Source organism: Tauraco erythrolophus, chromosome 6 (assembly GCF_009769465.1).
Source record: "Tauraco erythrolophus isolate bTauEry1 chromosome 6, bTauEry1.pri, whole genome shotgun sequence".
NCBI classification, from domain to species: Eukaryota; Metazoa; Chordata; class Aves; order Musophagiformes; family Musophagidae; genus Tauraco; species Tauraco erythrolophus.
This window is the reverse complement of record NC_141470.1, coordinates 5,552,114-5,576,259: the sequence shown is the minus strand read 5'-3', so window position 1 is coordinate 5,576,259 and position 24,146 is coordinate 5,552,114. Positions and strand designations below refer to the sequence as shown.

The 24,146-nt window shown below is 42.9% G+C and overlaps 1 protein-coding gene across 3 annotated transcripts; it reads right to left on the bottom strand.

Annotated features, from left to right (window-relative positions):
* Nucleotides 1-442: 442 nt before the first annotated feature.
* On the bottom strand, nt 443-21,197 carry SPI1 (Spi-1 proto-oncogene). 3 transcript variants are annotated; one of them, XM_086613500.1, is made up of 6 exons: nt 21,065-21,197; nt 20,796-20,798; nt 14,443-14,536; nt 5,831-6,018; nt 1,915-2,071; nt 443-1,221 (listed from the first exon to the last, which is right to left on the bottom strand). In XM_086613500.1, the coding sequence occupies exons 1-6, from the start codon at nt 21,107-21,109 to the stop codon at nt 905-907; spliced, it is 804 nt and encodes a 267-aa protein (XP_086469626.1). In that variant the 5' UTR covers nt 21,110-21,197; the 3' UTR covers nt 443-904. The 3 variants fall into 3 exon arrangements, with proteins under 3 accessions (XP_086469626.1, XP_086469624.1, XP_086469625.1); XM_086613498.1 differs by lacking the exon at nt 20,796-20,798; XM_086613499.1 differs by lacking the exon at nt 20,796-20,798 and having other exon boundaries at nt 14,446-14,536.
* Between the last annotated feature and the right edge of the window lie 2,949 nt (nt 21,198-24,146).

The window sequence follows — 24,146 nt, the reverse complement described above, 5'->3', positions numbered from 1 at the left end:
AAAATGAGGGAAACCACAGAAGAACATGGTTAATTGTTATGTTCTGCACCGGATAGAGCTGTAAATGCCATTCTTGGTACAAGCAATAGAAATTATTCAACTGACAGGGCTTCATTTGCACAGGAAAAAATAGTGACAGATATATGTATGTGTATTTTAAAAGTGACTTCAGTACTGTAGTCTCTTTCACTGTAATATATCTCACCTCTTATCTTTGTTACTTAATTTGGCAGCATTGATGGTGCTTCTAAGTAAATTAAAAAGTGGTGACAGATGGAGAAGGCCCTATAAGCCAGTGTGCTTTTTATTCAGGCACCACACATAAGCTCTTATCTGCACAACGGAATGCACAGGAGATTTGTTTGTGAAGTAATCATTTATTATGCAAACACCAGAACTTTATTATATCAAATTTTCATTAAATATGTACATGTTATTACTATTTAAAAGAACGAGTATCATTCCAAGATCTGCAAACTTCTCTCTGGCTTTGAGAGCTGCGGCAGAGCCTGTATTAATGCTAGTTTGAAAGCTGTAAGCTACTGCAGTGCCACTGCGAGTGGCACAGCACCACCTTCGAAGGCAAAACTTCATCAGCCCTATTCTTTAGTTACAATATAATCAAAAAAAAAAAAAAAAAATCTTTCCTGACAATAATATATTTGTACATGGTTTAAATTTCCCAACTCTGTCCAACTTGTAGGATGGAAGCAAAGAATTCTGTCACGTTTAGGATTCTCAGATGCTGAAGAAGGGGATTCGTACCAGAAACATCTGACGGTAAAGGCCGTTGAAAGGCAGAGAATGGGGCACAGGAAGCAAAGAGAGAGACGCGTCCATCTCCGCTGCTGGTATCCAGCCAGGAGGTCTTCTTCATATTTTTCTTGCTTAGGGTCCCATGGCCTCAGTGAGGATAATGCTTCCTATCAGTGACCCCCCTTCCCATCACCTCTCCGCTAAACTGGTAGGTCAGCTTCTTCTTGACTTTCTTGACCTCCCCTGTCTTGCCGTAGTTTCTCAAAGCCCGTGCCATCTTCTGGTAGGTCATTTTCTTGCGATTGCCTTTCTGGATGCCCCAGCGATGCGCCAATGCTTCTTTGTGTTTGGAGGAGAACTGGAAAGTACCTTTTTCCTTGTCTACCCACCAGATGCTGTCCTTCATGTCTCCACTGCGAAGAAGGTCCAGAAGGAACTGATACAGACGAATCTTTTTCTTGCTGCCTGTGTGAGAGTCAGAGAAGAAAGGCAGTGGAGCATCAGTATTAGCACGTAGTTCCTGGTGAAACAGCAGAACGTGTGTAATTCATGTAATTGTTTCAGTTAGCTTCTCAGTCACGTACCTCCTTCAGTTTGCAATGTTTATAACAATAGACAGTGTTACACTGTGAGGGCATAATGTGGATGGATGTACCAAGAAGAAAAAAATAAGGAATTCCAAACGTCAAACCCTTGTTTTGAAATTAATTTGCTAATTTGAAACTAGCTGAAAAACATTGCTAATTTGAAACTAATCTGAAGCTAATTTGGGCAGATTATGCAGAACCCGGCTTTCAGGTACTGAGCAAACAGAGCTAAATATTTTTTTAAATCAGTTCCTTGACCTTGTAGTCTTGGTTTTCTCGTCTGTTAATGGAAATTGGATTAAAAAAGGCAAAAGCCATTTCCGCATAGGTAGCCCGAATAGGCAAGGCAGAAGGAGGAACTGGGAAGTACGTGAAGAAATGAGATTTGAAATACAGACACAGTTATGGTTGTGAAAGATTCGGAGGAGAGGAGAGTGCAAGGAGTCAGGGAAAGATTTGGCAGTGGGATAAAATACCAGCACAGCAGTTCTACAGATTTATTCGCTATCATCATGGCAACGCGACGCCTGCTCAGCACACGGCTTGGTGAAGGCCCTCTGTCTTCACTCACCTGTTTCTCCATGCATGATTCCAGGCCCAGGGTCCACACCATCGGTCTCCCCATCTGATACCTCCAACGGGGGGCTCTGCCTCTCTATGTCCTCCTCATCAGAACTGGGCTGCGGCGGAGAGGAGTACTGTAGGCACATCCGGGGCAAATAGGGCACCTTTGGGAGAAACGAGTAGTAGAGGGAGGAGGTAGTGGTAAAGAGTAGGGCATTGAGATTTGGAAAAGGAAACGTCAAGGAGAGAGTTACAGAGAAAAGGAGGGAGAAAGTAAGAGGTATATGAGATTATTTAGGGTAATACTGAGTGACTTGTTGGCATTTTGATAAACACTGTGCAGCTAGGAAACACCTCCAGCTGACAGCACTTAATGTGTGTGCAAAGGTGCATCTTTACAAGGGGGAAGGAGGAATAAGGTTGTGAACCTCACAACTTTCCCATATGTTACATCCTATGCAGGTGATATTGCCCGTCCTCCCCCATACCTCCCCAAAGCCAGCGTTCTTCCTAACAAGTTTCCGATCCCTGATGTCTATTCCCTGTGTAAAACTGCTTTTGAGAAAAACTTCTTTTCTAACATAGACCTTCTGGAACTACTCTTTTAAATTTGAAAGAGCTGAAGAGTTCTGCTCTAGCATGGCTGCTTTGACTGGCTTTGGCTCTGTTGTCCTCTTCCTTTCCCAGGCATAGTACCTTCTGACAGCCCCGAATCCCTTCAGGACTGAATCCCTCCAGGACTGCATTCAGCTCTGGACATGGGGTTACGTGGATCTGTTAGTCCCGTCCTGAATCTCCCCCTTGAGGAGGGGAATAGCCTTAGCACTGAGATACAGGATACATCGTATTGGCTCGTATTCTCTTTTCCTAAGTGGCTGTCTGAAAATTCCCTATTAATGGGGATTTCTCATCTGCAAAGCTAGTAAGCCAGTTTTTGTGCTGGATTCTTTTGCCCTTATATAGAAGTCTCGCCAGGAGCAGCGTGGAATATACCTCAGCTCTGTAAATTCTCAGTTGCAGTCTGGTTTGTTAGGGATCAAGACCAGATGCCAGGAATTATTGCAACTTCTAATTTAAGAATGAGAAACAGATCAGCCTGAGGAGCAGGGAGTAAGAACTCAATTCCTACATTAAAAAAACCCCAATCAACATCTCCCAAACCCAGCAGCGTATAGAAGGTGGTTTTCATGTAATGGGCCAGATCGATAGTCCTGGAAGGTGAGCTCCTGTTAGATTGTTCTTCCTTCCCTCCACCAAAGAAGGACATCTTGAGCCGGATTCCCTTCCCAGGGGACCTTAGGCACCGGAGCGGGGAGTGGGCATTCATTCCGTGAGTCACACCACCCGCCCCGTGTCTGGTGGTGCTTTTCAGCCGTGCTTTGCACCAGCTGAAAATGTCCCAATAAGGAGCGTGCAGAGGGCTGGTTTTGGGGTGCAGGAGCTGGCGGTTAGTGAGTTGGCAGACTGGGGGGAGCTGGTCTGGCAGGAAGGCCAGCGTTGGGCAAGAGTGTGTGTTAAGCTTCCTGTCGGATCCCCCGGAGCGAAACTTCGGCCCTCGCCACAGTCACCTTCGGCTTTTTACGGTTGAGAAAGCTGCAGCCCCGGGGGTGGGAAGGAAGGGAGAGACTCAGCCATGGGGGAAGGGGGACGAGGAGGTGGGACAACGTCTTACAGGGGAGGGAAGCAGAGATGGGCGCCTCTGCGGAGAAAAAAAGTTGTGGGAACACGGAGCGCGCTGGGGGATGAAGTGGGAGTAAGGGAACGGCTCCTCTGGGGCTGGAGGGGGACAGTGGGAGAGGGCTGTGCAGAAGGGAGCGGGAATGGTGTCTCACAAGCAGAGGGAGTTGCAGGGACCAACGTGGGGAGTCGAGGAAGCTGCTCTATCTGCTCTGGTTTGGCTTACGCTTACTTCATGCCTGAAACTCGGTGTAGGTCAATGCACACAGTCTCACAATCATGTTACAGGAGACCTGCTAGTATGTTTGGAAGAGCTGGGTTACTAATAACAGCACTTAAGAGAGAGAAAGCTTAAGAAAGTGCTGCCTATTTTCCGTATTCTGATATGCCGTGTTCTGGGGCATCCATTTGTGATTTTCCTCTTTCTAAAGCTCTTCACGGTTTTCCAACCTTTTCTTTCGTTCTCCCTTCCGAATGACTATTCTTAATTTCTTATTTGGTGAGACCACCTGTGCCAGGCTAACAGAACTTTTGAAAGAAACCTTGCCCAAGAACAGCTTGAGCCTCGAATTTGATTTCACAAAATAATGTGATATCAACAGAAACCAGAAGAAATGCCTTTGCACGTTCTCCCTTCCTTTGCAAACTGCAACTCTGCTGTTGCACGACGAACAGGGGCGCAGTTAGTAAGCAGCAAATTCAGCGGAGGGTTAAAGCTCGCTTCCCTCTTCTGTTTCTTTGAAAATGCCTTGAAAAACAGTCTGCGTCGCCTGGGACTGTGGCTGAAACACACCCGAGCCCGAACCTCAGAACCTGCTGAGCACCACTCGCAGCAGCTACTGTAGGTTAAAGTCAAAAGCCAAAGATCCCCAGCTGGGAGGAAGAGGAGTGAAGTGGCGAATTGTGCCTGCTAATACTCTCTGCAGCTCGGTATGGGGGGGCAGAGAGAGCACAGCGCTCTTCATCGGAAGTTGCAGCAAAATGAATTCTCTACTTTTCGTCCTGAAATGAAAGACAGTGACTGAGCAGAAGGCAGTGGGCTCAGCAGAAGCAGCCTCGCTTGTATTTTTTGGTGGTGCTTCCAGAGACGTCCGTAACGGGGTTGGGTTTTGTTCTTTGCCTTTGGTTGGAGGTAACGGTTGGTCACTCGGTGTTGGCAGTTGCAGTGAGCAACTGACACGACTTGAAGCTTCCCACAGACTGCTGTTCCATGAAGCATTTTTTATATTTGTAACTTTCTGTTCCTAATTCTTTATCTACACCGTATATTCTATTCCTGATTTTTTTTTCTGAGTCGTAGGTGAGCAGTTCGATGGCTTGCAGTCAGTCACTTTCCTGTTGACTCTGTTAACTTCATCTTTTTTTCCTTTTTTGGTTTTGATCAAGACAGTATTTGCACACAATTTCAGTTTGCTTTGAACAAAGCAGCCCAAAAGGACAACTCCATGCATGCAGTTTCTCTCACTAAACTTCAGCACCACCATCAGCAAACGCATATTCTTGTAGGATGAAGAGTTAAAAGTGATCTCCACACCCACTTTGTGTAGTACCTTTGCAGTTCTGTGGAACCTCTTAGCATTTCAGCTTTAGCAAGAATTCACCGTCACTTTGGTGACCATGCTGCACAATGGAGTATCTTTTTTTAAAGGGACATGACTGGCTTTGTGGAAAATCTGAGCAGAGGCAAGACAGTGTGTTTTGGCTCACGGCTTGTTTACTTTCAGGTAAAAACACAAGTACATTGTCATCAGCCTGTTTCACTGTGGGAAAAGTCCCAGTGACTTGTCTTGTTAGCACGTCTTGTACGGGTCATGTAAAATCGTCAGGGTTGCTTGGAAATATTTAAAACTTCCCTACTACTTTGAGGCTCAGAATACTTCCCAGTGGTGGTGTATACCCTTGCTATGACAATGCATAGCTTCTCAGGTCCCGTTCCTCTGCAGAATTTCAAAACAGTTGATTTTCATTCCAAACTAAACAAAATTTTGAAATGTCAAGAACCTCCACAAAACGCGATCTTTTTAGGCACGGTTTGAGGAACATGACTCCGCATTATCCAGATAAAAAGAATGCTTAAACCAGATTGTCCTGAGGATGAAGAGTTTTGTACCAAGTGCTTCTGCAGTAAGAACTTGTGTCATTCATTTCAGCTCTCTCTTTCATATAAGAGTATGCACCCCCTGATGTGTTATTTTCCTTACCTTTCACTGTCGTCCTAAATGGTGAGTAAGGGTTGGTAACCATACCTGATGGTTGAGTCCGATGTGTGTGGTTGGGATTGCAGAATCCAAGACGTGCATTTGTTCAATCTCCATGTGCCTGTACAGCTGCTGCAGCTGGGGAGGCTGGACGCTCTGCAGCTCTGTGAAGTGGTTGTCTCCAAAGGTCTCAAACTCGCTGTGCATGTGGTGTGGATGATATTCCCAGTAATGATCTGAGGAAAACAAACCCAGAGTGTCTCTACAAGATCAAGAATCACGGCAGTTACCTGGCTTTCATTGGTTCCTACTCCTGCCACTGTCCTTTCCACCCTCTCCACGCCGTCCCCGTTGACCTGTCTGTCTCTGGTGACAATTATACAGATCCCTGTAAAGTTTGATTTCCTAATCTCCTAAATACCTGTGGCTGGAAAGGGATACTTGGTCCACTTTAATTAGGAGAACACTCTTAGATGGAGAGATGGATTTCAGGGATAATTTGGCACAAGATGCAAAAGACAATGATGCTGGCACCTTTCTCAAGAAGAGACCTTAACAATCTTACATTTTGGTTCTTTAGGCAAGAATTCTACTGATTTACGTATTGTCATGTTCTCATTACACTCTTCCTCATGGCATGGAAGTGAGGTAAAGGTGAAAATTTGCACATCATCCGCAATTATCTTTAGTCTTTATTTTAATCTACTATCAAAATTTCAGGAATGTTACAGAAAAGGCATAGCACCTTCCTAGATATTTCCGTAATCATGTGTTGGTGTGTCACCCATTTTTCAGTACCAATACTTGACAATAAAAGTGTAAACTGTTGTGGCAGTTGTGTGTACACTGCAGTGATGCCAAATTCTGCTGCAGACTCATTCTGCCTTTTTTCTCTTTCGTATGTTTGAAATTTCTGTGATAATTCCGATTTTTTCAAAAACATAAAGAAGTACTTAGATAGCAACTATACTGTTTCCTCGTTTATTTATTTCACTTTTGAAATTAAATTCCATACAATTCCCATTTTTAGATTTCTGGGGTTTTTTTTTGTAAAAGCCCCTGAAAATTTTTAGAATTTCATATTTGCTGTTCAAAAATTAAAATCTGCTAGAGGAAAAGTGAAGCACTGCACCTCTATTTCTCTCTTATATACGGTAGGTGCAGGCATAATGATGCACATATTTGCGTGCACTCTGTTTTGTAAAATCGAAGCCAACATGACGCCCTTCGCTCTGACTCGCTAAGGAGTGATCTTCCACACTTCAACTTTTCATGGATCATTTTCTGCATGGCGGAAATTTCTTTATGGCACCCAGTGTAACAGCTCTAATTTATATCTTACTGTTCCGACTTTTCTTCCCTGGTATTATTCTAAATCATTTCTGTCCAACCCTTCACACGTTTTCAGATTGCTATCATTGTGCCCTTACAATCTGCTCCTAATTACCACTTAACCCAGCTGTGTGTGTTTGTCTCTCAGTCTTTCAGAATAAATCAGTGTATTCACCCCTCTAATCACACTTGTGCACTTCTCCAAGCTCCCTCCCAGCTGGTGACATCCTTCCCGTAACGCGAGGGACAGAACTGAGCGTGTTCTTCCAAATGTACTGAATTTGTAGAGGAGCAATTGTCTCGTTCTGCAGCACAATGTTACTGTGTATGACGTTATCTGGATGCTAATGTGCTGCGAAGATTTTTTCTTCAATACCAGTTTCACTCTTTCCCTCAGCTTCTAGCTCCTCATCCTTCCCCACTTATGTTTCAGATGATGAGGTCTGATCTCCTGGAGGATCTGAAATCCAGGACAGTGACTTTGGATGTAGCTTCCCTTAGAGGGAACCCCGTGATATGTTTGTACCAAACACAGCTGCACCTAAGCAATTGAAATCTCTTTTAGCCTCCTGTAGAAATGTGTTTGGCGGCTCTGTCAGACCTTTTACCACACCAGTGCTTCATTTTTTTTCCTTCCTGCTTTTCTGATTAATGGATCAACCGTGTCACCGCATGTGAAAGGGATGGAAAGATGTTTGTAAAAGCACCCACGGAGTTGCTGCATTGCTTTGTAATTTCTTTGCTTTTTTTGTATAGTGCATTCTGTGAGCTCTCTGTGGGTTTCATAGCCCAGGCTTAGAAAGGACAGTAGCACTTTGTCATACTGCAGCGTGTGGTATTGTTTTCTCTGGTAAAAAAAGTGGAGTTTAGGGGTGCAAAGCACCCAGGTTCTTTTACATTCCTGTCTGCTCCAACACAGGAAACGGCAGAGTGTGTGTGTGTGTGTTTGAATCCAGTATGTGTATGTTTGAATCCAGTGTGTGCGTGTTTGAATCCAGTATGTGCGTGTTTGAATCCAGTATGTGTGTGTGTTTGACTCCAGTATGTGTGTGTTTGACTCCAGTATGTGTGTGTTTGACTCCAGTGTGTGTGTGTTTGAATCCAATGTGTGTGTGTGTTTGACTCCAGTATGTGTGTGTTTGAATCCAGTATGTGTGTGTTAGAATCCAGTATGTGTGTGTGTTTGAATCCAGTATGTGTGTGTTTGAATCCAGTATGTGTGTGTTTGAATCCAGTATGTGTGTGTTTGAAGCCACAGGCCATCTCAGGCTGTGCCCTGGTAGGAGGCTTTGGGCACTTTCAATCCGAAGCTTTTTTGTTCAGTTGGAAGACTGAGCCACACTAACTCGTGCCTTTTTCTGGGCTAAATTACTGCAGATTTCTCTAAGTGGAGCCAGCCATTGAGGCCCCATATACCATGGGCAGCCCTGTGTAATAAATTGTTGGGAATACACTGCAGGAGTGATCTGTCCTCTTGCTCCTTAGGATGATCTGGCTCTGCTCCTTGTGCAGAAAGTCCTCTGTCAGATGGCAGTGTGTGTTCTCAAAGAACCCTTGTCTTTGATAATCTGCTACAGCAAATGAGATCAATGGGTAATGGTGAGGATGACAAAGCCCAGGCAAGACTTACTGGGGCTGCCAACGGCACATCTTCAGCTTGTGGAATGTCCTACCAGTAGTAGCTATGGTGGTCAAGAGAGAAGCCAGTACATTCCCAATATGCATAGCCATGAGTATATAATGCATGTCCTGAGTAGTATACTTTTGATTTTTCTTAAGTATTTTTTTATCAGCAGTCTTTGTTTTTATACTTCAAGATACCTCTTCATTTTTTGGAGCCTATGACGGTTCCTGCTGCCCCAGAACTGTTCATTTAAACTCTTTCTTGGCAAATAAACAAACCTATGGAATGCTATTTCTGCATATTATTGTTAATCACTATGTAATATTTAACTTAGTCATTACTCAGTTCCTTTTTTTATGGAATTAGGTCCTGCTGTAAAAATGCTATAATAGAACAGTACTAATAGCACAGCATTTAGGGACTTAGAGTGACCACACCATACTAATATGTTACAAAATACATCTATGTCAGAAATTACTTCAACACAAACTTATGTCCAAATATTCAAGTTGTGCCAGAAGGAAAAGTCCTTATTTCTTTCTAAATTATCTAAATTTTCACAGTGATACTTAGGAAAAAGACATACTATTTTAATTACATTAAAAAAGAAATTCCACATTCTGTTTCCACAAGTGCCTCTGCAGCTAAGCATCCTGGCTAAGTTATTGCACATGAAAATATTAAAAATTCTAAATATCTGTGTCTGCAGTTATGGGAGTTGTCAGCAGCTATTTGCTTCTATGTTCTTCATTAGTGTTTTGTCAGTAATGCATAGCAATTCTGTTCTTTTCTCAAAAACATAAATGTGGAAGGAAGAAAAAAGAAAGAAGAGAAAAATTATAGAAATGGAAAGTGTCTATTCTTTGGGTAAAGGAAAATGTCATTAGAAGCCAATCTGTAGCTACACAATGGAGTCATTATGAGAAATTTCATGTGAAGTGAAAGAGGATGTGAAAAAAATTCTCTCTTATAGAGACATGGAGATGGTGTTTGTTTTGGTCTTGTATGTAGTGAAAGGTTAGAGGAAGGACAGTCATGAATTCTCAACTCCCTCCCATGACAGAGGGGACGTAAGCCTGTTGGGAAGCAGTCGCAGACCTACAGGTACTGGGTTAATATTCACCAGGGAGACAGATTCTCACTCAGCAAGTGAGAAACCAACTTTCTCGGTCATCTTCTGACCAATGTATGCTGCTTTGCCCCTGGTTTAATAGCTGGATAATTCATAGATTTCTAGGTTGGAAAAGACCTTAGAGATCATCCAGTCCAACCGTCCGTAATCCCCATTAAACCATATCCCTAAGTAGATCATCCACCCTATTCTTAAACACATCCAGGGATGGGGACTCAACCACCTCCCTGGGCAGCCTATTCCAGTGGCTGACAACCCTTTCAGAGAAGAAATACTTCCTAACATCCAACCTGCATCTCCCCTGACTAAGCTTATACCCATTTCCTCTTGTTCTGTCACCCATCACTAATGTAAAGAGCCCTTCCCCCACCTCCCCACCATCCCTTCTCAAGTATTTGTAGGCTGTAATCAGGTCTCCCCTCAGCCTCCTCTTCTCCAGGCTAAACAGCCCCAACTCCCTCAGCCGCTCCCCATAAGTTTTATTTTCCAGCCCCTTGACCAGTTTAGTCGCCCTTCTCTGGACCCGCTCCAGGAGCTCAATATCTCTCTTAAAGCGAGGGGCCCAAAACTGGACACAATATTCCAGGTGTGGCCTCACCAGTGCCGAGTACAGGGGCAGGATCACTTCCCTGCTCCTGCTGGTCACACTATTCTTGATACACGCCAGTATCCCATTGGCCTTTTTGGCCACCTGGGCACGCTGCTGGCTCATATCAAGCCGGTAGTCAACCAACACCCCCAGGTCCTTCTCCACCAGGCAGCTCTCCAGCCACTCCTCCCCGAGCCAATAGCGATGCTTGGGGTTTTTATACCAATGTTAGAATTTTTTTTTAATGTTAGAACCAGCCATTAGAATATGAAATAGGCTTAAGGAAAGTATTTGTTATAAAGTGGAGTCACAGGCTAGATGTGCATCAAGCAGTGCAAGACCGTGCAGAAACTCATGAGCCAGCAGTTGGGCCGGAAGCGTGACAGCTCCGTCAGCACCGCGCTGTGCCCGGCCCGGAGAGACAACCGCGTCGGCACGGCTGTGTTGTGAGGTCTGAGCGGGTGGCTCGGAGGGGCTCTGAGGGGCTTTGAGATGTTCTGAGGGGCTCTGAGGGGCTTTGAGAGGTTCTGAGGAGCTCCAAGGGGTTCTGCCCGGTGCTCTACAGATTTTCCAACTCATTTGGAACTAGGAGAGGGTTTCTTACACAGTGCCGCATGACACAGCTTAGGTGTTCCCACCGTGTTTCACTTGTCTGAAAAAAGAAGCCAAGAAAAAACCCGTAGAGGAAATGAGGAAAATAAGGAAGGACACTGGGAAATGGATGTCTTGATGCCCTACGGAATCGCTCTCTGTTGAGCGGAACGTTGTGCTCCCAGGCAGTGCAGCAGTCTTATCAATGGCAGTAGGATCTCATTAGCTCTCGCTTTACAAATTTCATGATTTTAACAATGCCAAATGTTCAAAAATCTATGAGTCAGGCCCCAGCACATCATGAGAATGGCTTTGGAGCAAGGGGATTTTTTAATGAAGTTTGGAGTTCTTTCTATCTGCTGTATAGCATTTCAGACTCAGGTTCACATGTTTGGACTTTCCTCCCCTTCTATGTGGGCTGAAATAGTAACAGAATCAAAGTTGAGGTTCTTAAATAATGATATTACTCCAGGAGGTGGGATGAAAACAAAATCCCAAGTCATGAAATCTAGTAAGTTCCGTGAGGCTTCCAGCAAAGTGAATGAGGGTCAGCATTAAGCTTCATACAAAAAGTGGTTTTTACTAAACCAGTAACGTTTAGTAATAACTTGGAGACAAAGCTGCAGTGGAATTTTGTAATTACTAAGATTGCATTAGTGTTACAAAATCGACTTTCTTACATCTACAGGCTCACGAGCACCGCAGCTCCGGGCAGGGCGATGGGCTAACGCATGAGCACCCGGAGTCACTTCTGTCCGGCGTGGCCGTGTCTCTGTGTTTGTCCCAGTATTTACAAAATAGTCAAACTACAGCGTCCAAAATCGATGCAGGCAATGCACGTGGTGATGAACATATGGATATTTTTATGGTGTGTTTCTGCTTGTTAAGTTTAGCGTTCACTTATGGGCAGTCATCTCCTACACATTGGATTAGCGACACGCTATTGTGTGTACTTCACTCACGTAAAGGTGGAGTAAGGCTGCCTGCAGCATTATGTTCTAGAAAAGTGACAGTAATGCATGTAGCACAGATCTCCAGGTTAAGCTGTTGTCATCTCCCTTTCACAAAATTAACTTGCTAGCAGCGAGAAAGAGGTAGTCTGACACTTGAGCAAGACCTTCCACTTCTTTAGCAGTCCCTTATCAGCGAAGTCAGAGGTATTATTCTGTCTTGTAGTATCTATTTACTTTATCTGGTAGCCTTTCTTTGAGGTCCATGGTGGTATTGAGTAGACCTACAAAATTATTTTTGATCTATTGGCAGTGATCTCACTGACCCCAAACTGAACTCTTCTGAACTCCGCAATTCCGTCCTACTTATTTCTTCTTTTTTCCTACCTAATCACGTTCTCAGCTCTCTCACTTCACTGCAGCACCTTATTTATTCATTTTCCCCACCGTTTTTCAGTCCTTGTGCTTTTATCCCCATTGTTCTGAACACTTAGTGCATATTTCTAAAAGTAGTTTGTGGTGTCCCTTTCCTGCTCTTCTGCACGGCTCTTCTCAAGAGCCAGTACTTCTGTCATGTTAACAAAATGAAAGCCAAAGTTGGGGTTGTCAACGTTTATAGGAAAGAAGAAAAATGTGTTAATTTGTGTTTTTCACTCCCCTTCGTGTTCTTTAGTTGTTCATTGCTCTTTTGGACTTGTGTGCAGTTCAGGAGAGCACAGAGCTTATTAGATATTTAGACACAACCAACTGAAAATTTGATGGAAATGTGTAAGCTGGGATTAAGCTGCCTTTTCCATAACTGCTTAGTCTAGGAGTTCAAACATTAAACAATGTTTTTTTGAGTCTTTAGGACAAGTGCACGTTTAGGAAGAGACAAACTTCTATTCAAAGTGGGTGCTTAGGTGCTGTTTAGGCTGTAACCCACATAGGTGACTTTTGAGTTTTTGGTGTGTTGGTTAGGATCAGTAAAAACATGTTAATGATCAGAGCAATGTAGCTTAGGAGCAGCCTTCCAACAGAAAAATGGGCAGAAAACCAGATGGGGTGATAAGATTAGGAAAGCTGAAGGGATGTTGTTGCTTGAGGTAGCCTAGATTTAATGACAGAAAAATGATTTCACAGTGCTTTTTCCTATATGGCATCTTTTATATTTATTGTTTAATTGTCCCAATTGCCTTTTGAGATAATAAATGTTATCCTCATTTTATGGGCGTGTAAACAGGTAGAGGTTATCATGTAAAAACCCTGAATTTCCCAGTGGAATTTGCTGGGTTTGATTCATGTGACTTGACAGATGCCATGAGGTAACTTACAAAAACTGAATTAATTCTTTGTCTCCAGGCATTAAGAATATCATAGGTGTTTCCTGAATGCCACGTAGGGAACGAATTCAGGTAGGAATCTTTTTCATTTAAATGCTCAGAACAATCCTGTTCTGTAACTCGCCGTCCCTTGAAGGTCGCTTCTGTTGCCACTGATCAAACAGGGCTGTGAAGTTGTTAGATGGCTTGAATTGAGCAGTGATGGGTCTAGTTGCTCTATCAGTGGGAATCTTTTAGGGAAACTCCAGGATCTGAAGGGACTGCACGAGTGACACAGTAGAACGGTGCTTTTCCTTCCTGAGTCAATATTGACTGATATTTCCAGGGCGGTGTTGCTGGACAATTGTATTGCACAGGTGGCAAAATTCACAAAGCAAGACTCTCCCCTCTGCATTGACTCAGAATCCAGTGCCCAGACGACATGAAATAAAGACACCAAAGCTTTGAAATCACCTACATAAATTGAAGCAATAAATAATCATACGGTATTTTCGTATTGAGCTAGGTTTATGTACAAACAGCTACGAGGAAGTTTTACATAGATGCAGAGAGAGGAAGTACTTGGGTGTACTGGAGGAAGAGTGAAAGTTAAAGCTAGGTGTGGCAGCATGCAAAAGAGAGCAGAAGAGAGCAATATACGGGATTGAAAAAGGCCAAATACCAAAGAAACCTCATTAAAATGAAGGCACAAGTAGAGTATCTAGGACCTAAGTCAAACAGGAATTGGAGACAGGAACGCAAGAAGAGAAATACAGTATTGCAAATCCATGTCCTCAAAGAGTTCTGAAACAAGCAGAGTGCTTTTGGTCTGCAGAGGAAAGTAAAAACACAGTTAAGATAATGAAGGCTGGAGATGACGAGATCCCACCTTTCTGACAATGCACTGCCTGCCGTGGAAGTTCCCTGCATCACTCAGTGCTGTCTAAAATTCTCTTTCAACAGTTGCTGGGTGGGAACAGTGCCACTGAGCAGAATAAAATACTGTTGGGTCTGATGTGAAAGTACGTGCCTATACATTATAGATCACAGCAACATGTTGTTCTTTTCCTGAATGTCCTAAATCTCTTTCCTGTGGTATCCTAGGAGACTTTACGCTCTGAGGAGATTTGTTTTAACTTACCACCATGACTCTCTCCATCGCTGTTGAGATACTGGTAATAGTCATGGGGCTGTCGGTAGAGGTCTGACTCATAGGGTACCATATCTTCAGAGGGCTGTAAAGAGAAGAGGAATTTTTAGAACTGTAAACTTACATAAAACCCCTCAAAATTATTCATGTAGTTAGTGAAGGGGAGATGTGGACACATTTTACATTGCTAGGGAAAGAAGGAGAGGCTTGAAGTTCTTACTGAATCAGCAGGAATAAAATGCTTGACACAAAACAGTGGTTTGCAAAAAAAAAAAAAGAAAGAGTAATCCATCTCCTTAGACCCAGTCTGTGTAGCAGAACTTGTCCTGTGGTGTTACACAAGTTCTCGATATCCTGCCCTTCAACCTGCAGATACTACTTGGAAAGCTGTCTGGGACATCAGGCCCAAGCCAAGATGCCACCACAGCAGCATGGCAGGGAAACCTTTTCTTTGGTAGCGAGAGACATTTATTGTTATTATTATTCCTCCTGTACACAACAGAGAAAGCAGAACCTTGCTTAAGCATGTCATTTGGAGTGTTTCTGGGAGGTCTCACTAGACGGTGGCAGTCTGTAGGAGGGTAATGACATTGATGGGGGGCATAAAAACCTTTTCTTTCTCTGTATTTGTCCAAGATGAACTGGAAATGTTGCTGGTTCAGATGAGCTGCACAGGGCTGTTGGGTGTGCACAGACAAGGCTTAAAAAGCCCAAACATGGGGCAGATGTTGTCGTGACCTACTGGATGCTTGGCTGTAGAATTAAAGTCCTCTCTGTCTTCTTAAAACGGACGACGTAGGGTGACTTTGCCACTTGTCTTCCCCCCACACCTGGTACTCCAGGGTTAGCACTGTCGAACACCTTATGTTGTTTCAGTAAAAGTGATCACTTTGTTATGAGTTGTGCACAGTTCTGTTGCTTCATTTAACTTTTGGATTTGTCTTTTTACAGAATGCAGAGTTAGACCTGGGCAATGTCCTTCACAGGGCTTTGCTAAACTTTTGTCCAATTAAGTTTGTTACGATATTTTCTTTCCATCTGAACAAATTCTTATGGTGTCAGCAGCAACGTAAAACTCAAACACCTTCTTACTTTTTGTTCTGCAAGGAAATAATTCCTAGTAGGTACTAATAGCAACATTTTTCTTCTGTTAATGACTTCAGCATAACTGACTTTAAAGAAAAGGACAAATATTTCAAACAACATGATAGTTTGATAATTTACATGATGGATATATTTTTTATGTTCATATGCCTATCTTTATGTCCCAAATCCTTATCTCCCTCTGTAAATCTGTCTCGTTTTTCTAACACCAGCGTTTTGTAAGCTCAGGCTATGGTGGCAGCACGCTTCTCTTTTTCTTCCTCCTCTAGACTACTCATGAACATGAAACATAAGGCAGCAGCTGCCATTGAAATCCAGATGGAGGTGGTAGATAAGCAGCTGGCAAAAGGAAAAGCTTTTTTTCCTGGTGAGAACTGCATCAGAGTTACCGTTGCTCATTAACTCTACCCTTTAGTTCTTCTAGTTTACTCCCTCAGTTCGTTCTGTTGGAATTTGGGGATTTAAAGATTGTCCTTTTCTAGGGATATGATTTCTATGATGACATTGAAGAAATCAGATCAAGAAAAAGAGAGTTATTCCCAGACGATTAAGATGTTTGAACACACAAAAAAAAATCGAAAATACTTTTAGAAATTAGTTTGGATCTTGGTAGCTCCTTAGCAGCAGCTGTGTGCTGTATTAGCTTATCATAGAAAAATGCACTGGTAAAATTGCCTAAAACGTCATGACTTCCAGAATACACAGTAACTGGGCATCAGATCCGTGGAATATACTATTTTCTCAGGGGCAAATCCATGGCCTGGTTGTCAGCTCCCAATATAACCCGTGGTGGTGGATAATTGTGTTGGGGAAATCTTGACGATAACCCACAATAAAGACAATCTAAGGGAAAGTAAGTAAAAGGAGCAAATCATCATTTAATCGTGTCCACAGCAGGGATACCAGTGACGGGACTCCTCTTATTTCTGGACTACATCTGGAGGATGTAGGTGAAGTCCCCCTTTCCAAATCCATTATTCCAATAGAATTGCCCTTCATCTACGTAGGCATTTAATGGGAAGTATAACCTGTTTCCCAGATTTCAGAGGGGTTGTCAAAGGAAACAGTACAGCCTAGATTCTTTCTGATGCTTCTGGTTTTCCTCTACGTATTTCCTTTGTATTCTCTCTAACCATGACGGGTTATATGCATTCGCTCGTGGTGTACTCTGATGTCCGACAAGAAAAAGTAAGGAGACTGTGTTTTCCTTTCTCTAGGATAAAGTTCTGAATGGAATTTCTACTTTTCATTATCTTTGCAAATTAATTCACCCCACACCCCCATTTCCTTTCCATAAATATATGCTTCCTGTTGAATCCTGTCAACCTGAAGAATGTATGAAGTTTTAGCCTTCGTATTCAGAATTGTTAATTTGTCGTAACTCAAAGGAAAGCGTTCATATTCTGTGAAAGGAGTCCCTCTCATCCAAATGGAAGATGCACATCATACAAGTTGGGAGAAATGGAAGTTAAAAGTCATATGAATCTATATAGTTTGAAAGAAAAATCTTTGTTTCCTTTCAACTAAAATACTAGAAACTAACTGAAACTATAAAAATTTTCCATATCTAAATGCACCAAAGTTTGTAGCTCGGATAAATATTTAGCCAAAAGTAAACACATTTCCAAAGCAACCAGCGTCCTGACAATCTAGGCTTAATTTGCTAGGTATAAAACTTCCACTGCTACAACAAAAGCTCTGTCACTCGTGTCTTTACAGAAGTACAGCATGGCAAAAAGGCCGAGCAGCAGTCCAAAAGTAGATAAACAATACGTGTTTTAGGCATGGGAAAGAGCGTTTGACTTTTCCTAGTTGTGTTCTTCCTTTGTTGTCTCTTCCTCCCTGAGATTTTCCAAACTCCCCCATTCCAGTCCAATCTACTGTAACAGGTGTTGCCAGTGCCTGAGAGCTGAGAATGAAGTATTTCTGCCAATCAAAAGGGAGTTTTACAAGCTCAGGTGTGTATTCAATGACCGCAGCTAAAGGAAGGGGTGTTAAATAGACTCTTAAAAAAGTGATTCCTTTAATATTTGCAGATCTGGCTGACTGCAGAGCAAGTTACAGATACTCAACATCCAAAAACCAGTCTGCTTTTACATAGATCGTTGGGTTTTTACATACTTTTTGTTATGGATTGTGGGAATTTTCTTCCTTGATTTTGTTTTCTTAAAATAACTCTTTGTATATCCTGGTCAACTCGTGCAACCTGGGCCAATCCATCCGCACAACGGACTTCAACTGGCACCACTTTCCGTGCTGGTGTCTGATCCTTAAGGGCACAGTAGCTCGTATGGGAAGACGTATGTTAAATATTTAAAATCTGTGTATCAGAAACTTAAGCAGGTGGTGGTCAAAGGAGATAGTCCAGCATGGACTCTCTCTGATTGTCTTTATCTTATGGGAAGGTGAGATATTTTCCTCTACTCATTAGAGAAACTATTTCCAATAACCTGTTTTTAATCTCTCTCTGTGTTTGTTTTTTTTTTTTAAAGTTTTATTAAAAGCTTTTTTCTTGTTAGAGAGCAGTTTTCACCATGTGCTGCTGTTGCCTCTTGTACCGATCTTTACCCACTTGCCCTGTCCTCCTCTGGAACCTCCCCACCCACCCATCCATTTCATCGTCTCACTCACTAATAGCACTTCGGTGACACCAAACTTTTGTTTCCTCTGACAAAAAGCAAAGATTGGCTTCTGTTACAATTTAATGTTTAACTGATGTCAATGGCCATTTGTTCTATCGATTGTTCTCTTGTAATAGGGGGACAGGAAGCTGTGTTAGCAACTCACAGCTGTGGTCTGAACTTGGTATCTCCTTTCCTACATGCCATGAGGTGCAGAACCCTATCTCAAACCATATTCCCACCCCAAGCAAGAGGTCAGCAAACAATACTTTATCTGTCACAGACTTTGATAAACGGAGAGTTACCTCCATCTTCCTTCCCTGCCCTGAAAATCAGGGGAAAAGCCACAAAACTACTTGGAGAAAGCTTGATTGGCATTGGTTAAGAGAGATACAGGGTGCTCAACTGAATAGCAATCGAAAAATTCTTGTTATTCACCAAGATTTTGTCAGATGGTTCCAGGTGGTTGTAAATTCACTAAATGCTGATCTTTTTTTGTTATCCTGACATAACTATTCCCTGGCATGTGATTCAGAAATGCTCCACACAGTTTCCGATGATGTGCTGCTGAGACAAGTTTTAAGGCCAAGATTAACCGTATTTCCTTGGAAAAAAAAATTACGGTGTAACTATTTCAGAAAAGATGAGTAAAAATATTAGCACACTCAGTCATTAGCCGGCCTCGGCGGGCCGTGCTGGCCACGCAGTTCCGTGGAACAGAGTGCTTCTGGGGGGCGTTTTCACCGCCATACCGATACACTCCCATTCAAGGCTGTGATTCCTACTGGTGGGATGTGCCTCGGGATTCACATACAACTGGGGTCCTCTTTAGGCAAAGGCCTCTGACAATCCTTTCTTGCCCTGGAGCACAACCAGATTCTATCCCACACTGGAAGACATGCGCCCAGTTTGCAGAACTTTTCCATGCAAAATTCCTAATCTTTAGAGAAAGGTGCAGTACTCCTAAACCATTTGAGTGGCGTTTTCCAAACGAAGGGCAAGAGTTTCCTGGTGTAGGCAGGAGGAAGGCAGTTACTGACCCACCCTCAACTGAACGGGGGGGAAGTATTGCTTCACAGAAACCCTTGTCTAGAAACAGGCTCACGTCTCCGCTCTGAAAAAGTCCCAGGAGGCACAGACGTTTGTAACGATGCCATGTGGGGCTCTGACTGGTGGTGCTCGAAGTGCACTTCAAACGATTTTGAAAGTACAAACCACAAAAGTGAATGATTTTGGGGCATGTGAATCACAAAAATAAAATAAAAACCTGATCGCCCTGTCGAGTGCTCCTGTAAGACATACTTGTATTTTCACTGCGTGTTGTGTCGTTCGTCTGAACAGAATGAACATCTGTTCAGCCAGAACTTTGCAGCAACACGAATTAGAATATGGGCCAGACTGTGGTGGATTTTTGCTCCATTTCTTCAGTGTATGTACAGGAATTCAATACTGAAGAAAAGAGTCCAGAAAACTTGGCTATGAGTGAAGGAGTGGACAGGAAATTAGCAATTATTTATTTTTTTTTAAATGGAGATGCTGTTTCTGGGTAGTTTAGGACGAGGTTTGGGTTTCTTTTAAAATTTATTTTAAGCCCAACAACTAACATATTGAGAAATCTCTGTGTATTTTTTTCATTTTCTCAGTTTCTTTTCAGATTTCTATCCTGATGCATTTACAGCAGACCCACCAGGCAAATCAGTGTATTTAAGAAAAAAAAAAAAAGAATATTTTTAGGGTGTTCTCACCCTTTGGGTAGATAGAGGATTTCAGGGACCCTGATGATGAACTGCTAGAACAAAGGGTGTCCCGAGAAGAAGACATATTTTTTCAGTCACCATGGCTAGCAAACATGAACGGAATCTGAAGGGCCATCTTTCTGGGTCGAAGATAAGGAAACATGTCTTTAGCCTTCATTAGATGGGACAAGACAAAAAGAAAACTTGATACAAGTTTTGTTCAAAGGACTCTCGGACCTGCATTGTCTCTTTCTGTTTTCTGAACACATATAGCAATTACTGTACGCCATTTACCACATAAAAACCCAAGTAAAACACCTTATCTGACATTTCTTCAGCTTCTACAAACTTCTTAAAATCTAGTTAGGGCTTCTTTTACCCATTCTGCTTAGAGATGTCCCATTAAGGTTTGTTTCTGAGCACCAGGTTAGTGTCATTGCGTCCTTCATAACTAGTAATTTCCGAACTCATCATACGATAAATTACAGCAGTGTAACAATGCTCCAGAGTTAAAGAAAGGATACAAACAGCCTCGTAAGCATACAGCAAAACTCGTATCTTAGAGAAAACATTGAAAGACCCAAGTGAGGGCTGTGGGTTTTTTCCCCTCATTCACCAATTGCTTTTTCCTAGCAAGTGAATTCAAGAGAATTCGGTTCAAGACAAGCTGAAGTTAGGAACTCCAATGCCACCATTGCAAAGGGCACAGGGTCGTAAAATCTGCAATATGTAAAATCAGCGTTCAGCACCTCTTCTCTCACAGATTGGAAGACAGCTAAATACATAAACTATGGCAGAGACTCCAGATTACCAAGAATTACAACCTGAAGAAAGACTCGGCCTTATATCACAAAGGTGGCACTGAAGAAAAAAGTTTACTGACTTGCTGCACCCATGCTGTACAAAAATGCCACACATTTAATCTGTGAAAGCAAACGGAGATCAAAATCGGCCACCAGTTCAGGGAGGAAATGTTAATTTCCCATTCATTGCAATGTTGTCTCTAGCTTTATATATATTGACCTAAGCCCAGCTTCCTGGCATTACAAACACAGACCAAAACAGATATTCTCAAATAATAAAACCTGGTTTACTTTGCCTTTTGCTACTGAGCCCAATGATGCATATTAGGAATAAACCCCATATACTCACAGGGGGAATGAGGGGAAATCCTTCCATTTTGCAAGCTTGCAACATTCAGCCAACTTCTGAGTGAATTTTTCTTAATTCAGTTTTCAAACATCCAGAACAACTGACTTGAAAAAAACCACATGAAACAAATAAAAAAAAAAAAAAAAAAAAAAGAAGGGAGGGGAAAAAAAAAAAAGAAAAAAGCGAGATCCTTGGACTGTGTGAAGTCCCTTTGCAGTGATGGATCTCAGGAGAGGAGAAGGACCCTAACAAGTTTTCATAGTTTGCCCTAACAGGTTCTGAGGTGAACTTCTTTCCGAGTTGTACGTGAAGTTCCTGATTTGGTCAGATGTCTGCAGCAGGGAGATAGCCCCTGGGTCTATCAGTGCGCTGTGACATCACGCCTTGAGCCAGTTTGCATAAATCTCATTTCAGGGAGCCGCGGCGCTGCAACAGGAAGTCTGCCCCGAGCCAGATCTGCCCTGGGCAGGTGCTCACTGTGCAACCAGCAGCCCAGAGCCCCGGCCTGCACCAGTACACAGCGTGGGGCTGCAGTGCTTCCCGCTGGAGATGGACCAGAACGATGGTGCTGCTCTCCGGTTTGACGGTGTGTCCCCGAGACACGGCCCTGGCAGCTCCGGGGAACACGGCGCCGTGGCACGGGCTCGCTTTCCTAACGGTCCTGTGTCGGGATTAGGTGGTGGTACTCAGCAGGGAGGCAAAAAAAGAGTATGCACGTTCAGATATACAACCTCACGTGTCTACGACACGCTCAAGCTGAGCCCGTGAGACTTTCTTCGTAATCTTTGCGATAACACAAAATGATTCAGTGAAAGATACTTAGTCCCCTGATTTGTTTCTTGGGATTTCTTTTCTAACTCGTGCAAGGAGAAAGCGGGTGAGGAGGAGGAGAAATTATTACATGTCCCATGCAATGACTGGGCTTCTCTCAGACCCTGAGTGCCTTTAACAGCGAGTAGAGAACGAGATTTGTAGACTTGTACCTAAATGGTCAGGTGGCGAAGTTTCTTATAGAGATTTTGCTTTAGCTCTTCCCCCGTGGTGTCCTCCCCTCTCTTTATCCCGCTGTTTGACTGCATTTGGCTGCACCAAACAAAAGCCCGTGGCGCTGAGGTTCTGGCAGGGGCAGGGGTGAGCACAGGGCAGGATGCAGAGGGTGGGGAGAGCGCTCTCATTCTGCAAAATGCCTTCTTGCCTTGCAGTTAGTTACTGATGTCTTGGAAAAGTGAAGTTTCTTTGTCTGGGTTGTTCCCCTTCAGTCCGTGCCCGTGTGCCACAGGTTCTGCTTTTGAAAGTAGCCCGCTCACCACTCACCTGGGTCTATGTGCGAGGGGGAATTTCAGCCACTGCAGACTTCCTCCCTTGTACACTGGTAAAACCAGAGGCCACTCACAAGTTCCTCTCATTCCCCACCCTAAGGAACTCAACAAGCAAACCATATTAGCAATGGGATAAGATCAAGAACACAATGGGAGATTAACTCTTGAAGGTCCAAACTGAATTTCAGCAGCGTCAGTTGATACGTAAGCATTTCATTCTTATTTTATTCATACGATGAAATCTTGACTTTAACCTAGAAATAAGCTGCTAAACAGTCCACTTCTGTCTCTGAGACGGTTCTCAAGTCTCCCTTTGGATCCCAGCCTGAAGTGATCAGAAGCACCTGGGGGGAAAGGAGAGGAGCAAAGTACAGTCCCAAGGATAAAATTCAATGCAAACACAGGAGGAAGGAGTGAACAGCAGCGTACACAAATCTTAAAGTGGGTAATTGGATAATAGGTGATAAAAGTACTTGTGGAAATCGTGTGTCTGTTAAAAGAGCTGTTCAGAACAAAGATTTGCTATCTGATTCATCACACGCTGAAAGATAGCTTAAGCAGCTACTGGAAGATTTAAAAATGTAGTGTTTTACATAGAGAGGCTTCTGTTAACATGGAATGCAACTGTATTTCATACACTGGAGGGTATTTCTACGCCATCTCTTAGCACAGGAAATTACCTAATAAGGACAGATGTTTTGCACCAGCCTTACTGCCCTCAGGGAATGCCAGATTGCCAGCTTTATCAACGACATTTATCCTATCAGCAGTCATAAGTGCACCAAGGTTAGCAATATAAGTAATGAAATTTATTCTCTGTAGGAGAATTAGAATCAAATAACACGCCAGAAAGCTTGAGGACCAGCAGAAAGTCCAGAAGCTGAATAAGATTCCTAGGAAGGAGAATATCTCCATAAATGGAAATACTAAAAGCAAAATAAAGTGCTTGTTTACACCATCATATTTATATAGGAATGTCACTAGTAACAATCTTGCTAAAATTCAACATAGATTACTTTCTCACTGGTGCATGTAACTGGTCTTTTATCCTGTGTTTGTACTCACAGAACCTTCCCACTCCTAGAGGAAGGCCCACTGGAGATGACACTTTGAGCCCAGATCCTCGCAGTACCGTATCAGATGGCTTATGTGCAGAAAACTGATGAAGTTACCAAACAATTGCGTAGTAGAGAACTGATTTCCGGAGGCATATGATGTGAACTGCTACTCACAGAGTGTAATCCAGCCTTCAAAAAGGCTTTTGAAGTAGGGTAGGGATCCTTCTGCATGATGGGAATTTGGACAACTACAGAAAAACCTGCTGAGTTGAAAAAATAAGTTTCTGAAAGATTACTTCTGGGAACATTTAACGTTCCTATTAATCTGAGAGATTTTCCCTCTAAGCATCACCTCACTGTGTGCAGTTTTTTGAAACAGTTCTTCCCCTACTTCTACCTGTTTATTCTTCAAGCTATTTCTAACCACAAGCTACCAAAGCAAAAGGGTTTCAACTCGCAGCCACATCACAGAGAGGTCCCGTTACCTCAAACCTTCTTTGGTGCTTGGAAGGTAATCTCTCTCCCTGCTAAAACCACATACAACATCACTCATCCTGAAGCCTTTTAATCAGAAACAGGTGTTTACACAGATTCAGCTACTGAGTTTTCTTGTAGCAGTAAGACAAGAGCTCTAAGCAAGGGATTCCCTCGTATGTTCCATATTTTTACTGGAGCTGTTTTTTCCATTGAACCTGTTTTATCTAG